This window comes from Photinus pyralis, unplaced genomic scaffold, assembly GCF_008802855.1.
Source record: "Photinus pyralis isolate 1611_PpyrPB1 unplaced genomic scaffold, Ppyr1.3 Ppyr1.4_unclustered_Scaffold6073, whole genome shotgun sequence".
Lineage (NCBI taxonomy): Eukaryota > Metazoa > Arthropoda > Insecta > Coleoptera > Lampyridae > Photinus > Photinus pyralis.
In genome coordinates, this window is record NW_022171892.1 from 45,542 (window position 1) to 52,887 (window position 7,346).

Genomic DNA, 7,346 nt, shown 5'->3' on the forward strand with positions numbered 1-7,346 from the left:
GACAAGATATGACATACAAATGCAGTTCAACTTAAATCCCAATAAATCATCCCCTGAAACTGATATCTTTTCTAAGCAAAAATGCTTGCTTCAAATGTGTCGTATATAACCCGCTATATTTATTATCGTTCTGTTTCGAATTCCATTTCTTTGTTATACCAGGACTAGGGAATGCAATCCCGCAGCAAAATCTCAATCCCGGTATTTGCGGGATCGTTAGGTGTTAATCCCACGGAATTTTGTGCCGTTAACTTCTGTAGTAAAATAAATCGCTAATTATCACAATATTCAACAAAAAAGTACCTTCAGCCTAACTTAGAACTCAAAAAAACCTTACCTGTAAAGCAAAAAAAGGTGAACTTTTAAAGTGCCTCGAAAATCATAATAAATTTCAAACGAAAAAGTTTAACAATTATTTTGCAAAAAAACAGTCGTCCCCTTGGTCGACAAATTCCTCAATCCCGCGGGATCTCGCTCTGTATTTACGTACGGGATTAATCTCGCAAAAATTCTGCGGGATTCCGGTATTTCGGGATCCTTGTACCGCTCACTTCGCTCTAGTGAGCGGTACCCTTTAAAGACGCAATACTTGCGAGATTATTGCAACAAATGTTTTTTTTGTGGGCGGTTGATATACACCTAAATCAATATTTAGTGACCGCACATTTTGGGCAAAGGGGGCAAGTTGTTAAGTTGATGAAGGAAAAAAGCTTATGTCGATATTTTTAGCGCATTTCCACAAAAATAAAAAAAAAATGCGCTATTGTGGCCACTTTGTCCGTCCGTCCGTCCGTCCGCTCGTTTTGCGACGCTACTAGTTCTTTATCTTAAGAGCTATTGTTCTACTTTTTGCGCTGTTTGGTTCGTTATGGTGTCGAGTCTTGTACCAAGGAAGGAATTTTTTCTGCGGTTATTGCTAAAAAAGTTATTGTAAAAAAAAACAAAAAACCGTTTTTTACATGTTCCATAATTTTACACTTTTGCCGTTTATTAACGATCCTAGAGATCGTTTATAATTTTGCATTACTATCTGTCGTCTGCCTGTTGGTCTGTCCGTCTGTTCCTTTGTCTGTCTGTCCATCTATCTGTCCGTGTGAACGATAACTTTGTTTAGAAATGTTCAATCGCTTTTACATCTCCGTTAGTTATGAACTGAATTGCATGAAATTCAATATGGGCATAGCTTTAGCCATATAATACGCAATGCAAAAAGTTGAATCGAATCGATTCAAAATTCACAGTGCCCTTTTCGCATCTCGACCATTTATAAACCGAATTGCAAACTTTTTTTACTTATAAAAGTATTTGAATGAAATTTGATACATAGGCACTTGGAATAAAGGAAAATCAAACGCCAATTTCAAATTTTGGTTTTGCGCATGCGCAGTGCCAACTTTTTTATTTATGGAAGAATTTAAACGAAATTTGATACATAGGCACTTGGGATAAAGGAAAATCAAACGCAAATTTCAAAATTTGGTTTTGCGCATGCGCAGTGCCAACTTTTTTATTTATGGAAGAATTTAAACGAAATTTGATACATAGCCACTTGGGATAAAGGAAAATCAAACGCCAATTTCAAAATTTGGTTTTGCGCATGCGCAGTGCCAACTTTTTTATTTATGGAAGAATTTAAATGAAATGTGATACATATGCACTTGGAATAAAAGAAAATCTAGCGCCAGTTTCAAAATTTTATTTTGCACATGCGCAGTGCCAACTTTTTTATCTATGGAACCATTTAAGTGAAATTTGATACTTAGGCGCTTGGAACAAAGGAAAATCTAACATTAGTTTTAAAATTTAGGTTTGCGCATGCGCAGTTCCAACTTTCTTATTTAGAAAAGCATTGAAATAAAATTCTTCACATAAACTGAAATTGAAGTAGCACGTTAAAAATGGATTTTAACAGAAGTCGCATCTTACAAATGGGAAATGAATGCAAGTGGAAATGCGCTTTATGTAAATCGTTTACGATTACTTTTTAACTTGTTTAAGAATTAAGGAAATGTGCTATTGTATGCGTTTGTCCGTCCGGACCCACTTCTACCGTTTTGAACTACTTCTAGGGGAATGGTCTTAGAGTCCTGGAATTTTTGCAGTAGGTAGCCTATACCTTGAAGGTGTGCCAGACGGCCATCAAATTTCGCTGCCTAAGAGGGCCCCTCCCCCCCCCCACGAATTATTTCCTGAAATGCTGTTTTTGAAAGTGAAACGTGCATAACTTTTACTTTAATTTAATCTCTCATTGTATTCTAATTAAAGGTCTCAACGAAAGGAACCGTTTTCTACCAACTACTGCCCTGGGGAGTGGAACTAGTTTTAGCCTTCATGGTACCCTAATGAAAGGTCTCAACGAAAGGAATTAATTTCTACTAACTATAGCCCTCCTCCTCGACCTCTTATCGTGATCGGGTATATTCCCTTATACCTCAAGAACGGATTGTCGGAATAGGGTACTCACAAAGGGCGACTGAGACGTCCGCCAGAAATATATCCATTGGTGATGACAAAACAAAAGCTATTTCGGTTTAAAAAATGCGCTTTATCTGCACTAGAGTTGTGCACAATTTATACTTGTTTTACTTACCTAGTTAAGGGTGGAAATTTAGTCTGGAACACTGAATATCTTCAAAACAACAGTTTTTTAAAAGAGGCTTTTTATAGTATCCACAAATATAAACGGTTCGCTACCAACCTACATACCTTCAGTTTGTGATCAATGGCGCACTTCTGCATGGTCAGAAGAGGTACTAGCAACCACTAGTTTTCATTACAGCATATATTTAAAGAGAGTACACTTTTTGTGATATAGCAACAAACTTATTATATTACATAATCAAATTTAAGAACAAAACTCAAATTGAGGAAAATGGTTTGTTAATTAATTTCATAATTTTACTTCTTTGAACATATGTTGTTAAAATATGTTCTCATTTTTAAAAAAGTTCATTCTAAATATAGTTCCTTCCATTAAACAGAGCGACCCTCGGGCCCTCTTAGTTCTGTAGACGCCTCGGTAGCCGCACGCCACTATACATATAAATTAAACATGGATTTCCTGAAATGTTTTTTAATGATTTTTGATACAAAAATCTGATGTAACTGAATACCGAACGATCCTCTTGATCTTCGCACATACATCATTTTTACAACACATCTTAAGGGATTGATTCTGTCCCACCAGATCAGTATAGCTTGTAAAAGCAATTTTTGAATCGGCATTAGTTTTATTTGTATTCGAGGTCCGTATAGGTACACACAAAATTTTATTTAAATATCCGAACAAATAAAAAATTTGAAATTGCGCATGCGCAAAACAATTTATTTGATTCGGCATGATTTTACTTTTATTTGAGGTGCCTACATATAAAATTTCATGCAATTCGGTTCATAAAATAAACTAACGGAGATATCAAAAAATCTAATTGCACATGCGCAAAACAAATTTTTTGATCGGCATCAGTTTTACTTTTATGTGAGGTGCCTACATAAAAAATTTCATTTAAATATCTTAACAAATAAAAAAATTGCCATTGCGCAAATACAAAAGTTGGGCTGCACATGCGCAATTTTTTTTCATCTGCATAGTTAGGTACCTGAGGTTTACGGAATATTTAATTATTTACTAACACCGAAAATCGAACATTCATATGTTCTTTGTAACAAGAATTATAAAAGAAACCCTTTTTTGAGGTTTGGGCTTTTGGCCCGTTAGTCTACGTAGCTGAAAAACAATAGCTCCCTTTCTTATATCCTGAAGAAGTTGTGTATCAGTTTTCAAAGCGATCGGACGTTTCTACACAAAGTTATCGTGCACACGGACAGACAGACAGAAATTATACACGATCTCGAGGATCGTTAATAATATCCAGTAACCACTATAATGTTAAATCAATGATGTCTTTAACACCAACACTTCTCAACAAAATTTTAGGGGTAACATAATATGTACTATACCTACAAACCGGATTTCCCTCTAAAAGCAAAAGAGATAACAAAAAAATACCGATGCTTTAGAGCACTAATAAACCGTTACAACGAAATATCGTCAGTATTACCATTACCATCACGTTTTTAATGACCATTTATTCTAATTTTACAATATACATATTATAATCAACAAAAATGCATCAAATTCATGTAATGGGCATTGAGATAATGCACTACTTAGTCTCTTCCCCAACGATCTTAGCGTACAGTACAAATAACGATTTTGAGATATTTTGATCAAAATCAATGTGGTCGCTAAAAAGGCATTAAATTAAATTAAATGTCTTGGTCATTAAGATAGGATAATGTTCTTGGTCTTTTTCCCAACAATCTCGGTGCAAGAATATTATGTGCTCAATTTAAATTTTAATTAAGTCGAAAAATCTAGCGCGCTGTTGCTAGGAAAAAAAGGATTGTCAATTATTTTTTTGTTAGTTTTAGAAAACGCATCGCTTTTTAATTAGGATATTAATTTCGATACCGGGTGATCGAAAAGTAGTGCGGACAATTTGAATTTTCCGTAAAACTAAACATTTATAACGTTGGTAACATACCAAATGTCATATATGTATGTAAAAGCAGTGGTGGATGAATTTAATCACTAATGCATAAATAAACTACCTTCTAAACATGGTTGCCAATTCCTTAAGTAAAAAATATTAAAAACTTAAAGCGCCCAATTTAAACTGTCTGCAGTTCTTTTTGATCACCCGATATAAATAATTCTCTGTACTTCTGCGTTATGATTAATTTAAGTTTACTAAACTATAAAGACTTTATTTTGTCAACAAATCGTATGGAAAGTGGTACTTTTTTGAACGATTTTTACTATGCGTTTCCATGGCGTTTAGCCCTGTCTATGAACAATCGCATCCATTTTTGAGTGACAGTTAAATCGTGAATGTCTATGATAACTATGATAATTATTCAGTTATCGGTTTTAGGATCACTATGCAAACAAATTTGAAAGTTGAGTCTTTCTTTAGGAATTTGCATGTTTAACTCGGGCTTTGGCCTCATGAATCAAACTCAATTTCATGAAAAAAAGTATCACTTCTAAAACTATTGTGGTTTATGTACCAAACAGACCAAGATAGTAACTTCCCAATGCAAAATGGACCCAAGGTCAATACATAGTCCAGTTTTCTAGCTTTATCTTTCTCCACTCTCCATTGTGATATGTACATCAGATCTTAAAAAACCTAACAAAAAATAATATCTTTTGCTGAAATGCTATTTATTCTCTACCCAAGAGAATTCTACATCACCAGTACCTATATGAGGTCATAAGGAGGCTATTTATACCTGGCGAGGGTCTACACTGTTGCTTGACCAGTTTAAGACCAGTTAAAGAGAACACGCGCCATGGTAAAGACAGACTTAATTAGTGCAATTGTGATTGAAATGCACTAAAAAGACCATTAAGGAAAATATGGAGAAATGGAAGGGGTTTGTTTAAAAATGTACTCTTCAAATATGTTAAAGTGAGGAAGAAAAAATTCACAATGAAAAAGATTTAACATTTACTACTTGTTGCTTCATTCTGTGCCAGATTCAGAATTGATATTGTATACCTACAGTCATGTAAAAAATATCCATAAACACCTAGTATAATTGCCATTCCTGTATTTAATTATTACTCCCTAAACCCTAATGGCTGTATGCACTGACAAATTTAAAAATCCATGACAACCATTGTAGCAATAATCGTTGCCAGGGATTATAAGCTACGCTTACGCTAAGCCTCGCTTAAATTTGTCAGTGCATACGGCCATAAGTGATTGATTACATTTAAATGTTACATACTTTTGAATACCACTGCTTGCTATGCAAACAATTGATATTAACACAATGAGGACACCTGTTTAAAAATTTTTCACTCACACTGCGGTTACTATCTAAATGTGATTTCACTACATTAGCAAGAGCTTCGATGAACATAGGATGATCATTTGGAGCGGGCACTCTTAAAATCGTAGGGTTATTGATCTCTTTGGCCAGGTCCTTACAATATTCAATGTCCAATTCGTGCAAAGTTTCTATGTGCTCGTTCACAAAGGCAATTGGTACTAACAGAAAGGTTTTTTTCCCTTGCGCAACGTATCCCTTTAACGCCTCATCTGTGAATGGACCCAACCATGGTAGCGGACCTACTTTAGATTGCCAAACCAATTGATAAGGATTACAGTAATTTAATTCTTGCATAACGAGTTGAACCGTTGTGCCAACTTCCGAAGGATAAGAATCGCCTCTATTAACAGCGGCTAGTGGTAAAGAATGGGCGCTGAATAAAATTAATGCTTCTTTTCGTTTATCTTCGGGCAATTTTTGTAATTCTTTAATGATTAAGTCTGCAAATGTTTTTGCTAACAAAGGCTGTGCAGACCACCGGTCGATCACACTAAATTTTAAAGATTTTGGAAAGTCTCTTTTCTTAAAAAGTTTAAAAATCTCGTTGAAGCTGGAACCCGATGTCGCACAGCTGTACTGAGGATATTGTGAAAAAACAATGACACGTTCCACTCCGTCTTTCTCTAGTGATGAAAATGCATCTTCAGTTGACGGAGTTGTGTACCGAAATGCTATATAATATTGATGAGGAGCAGTCGAAGGTGATAACGTATCTAATTTTTTGCAAAGCAGTTCGCCCTGTTTTTGAGTCCACTTATAAATAGGTGAACCACCGCCAATCTCCGCATACTTTTTCTGAACCTCTGGGGTTCGTCTTTTTGCAATCCATGGCCCTAAACGGTCTTGCATGATCGGAAATTGTATCATATCGCGATCAGTCATGATTTTATGCAGAAAACTAGGCACTTCGTCCAATGAATGCGGTCCGCCCATGTTAAGCATGACAACAGCAGTCTTCGCACTCTTTGTATGCAATTTTCGTATTTGAAGCAAACTTCTTACATAAAGAAGTTTATTTGTGCAGGAAATCATGATTAAACAAATTTCATGAACATAGAGGTTAGGTTATGTTATAACGGAGATAACACTGTTGCTAAATGCTTAAGTGCGGAGTTGCCGACGTCTCGTGTCAACATTTTTTAAAAATTACCAGTAATTTATGTTTTTTTAAAATATTCCATAAATCTTATTTGGATTTTATGGGTGTTTGAAAACAAAAACGCTTGTTAAATAATTATATATTTTGGTGTATTAAATAAAACACATCAGCATACCTAGATATTTCGCCATCACGTTTATAGGTACTTATAGGTACTTTTATTTAACTCAATGAACATTTTTGCTGTTTTGTTGTGAGACGAAAGTCGTTCGGAAGAACGAGAAGTTCCAGATCGCGAATTTAATGCTGTAACAAACATCTTCATTAGGTCAAACTAGATTCA

The 7,346-nt window shown here is 35.0% G+C and overlaps 1 protein-coding gene across 1 annotated transcript; it reads right to left on the reverse strand.

Moving 5' to 3' along the window:
* Positions 1 to 5,503: 5,503 nt before the first annotated feature.
* Positions 5,504 to 7,003, reverse strand: LOC116182589 (ferrochelatase, mitochondrial-like). The gene has a single exon (XM_031503127.1). The coding sequence runs from the start codon at positions 6,934 to 6,936 to the stop codon at positions 5,785 to 5,787; it is 1,152 nt and encodes a 383-aa protein (XP_031358987.1). The 5' UTR covers positions 6,937 to 7,003; the 3' UTR covers positions 5,504 to 5,784.
* Positions 7,004 to 7,346: the final 343 nt, after the last annotated feature.

Bases quoted from the DNA above. Each gene is read 5' to 3' on its own strand.
- LOC116182589 (XM_031503127.1), bottom strand. From the start codon at position 6,936: ATGATTTCCTGCACAAATAAACTTCTTTATGTAAGAAGTTTGCTTCAA.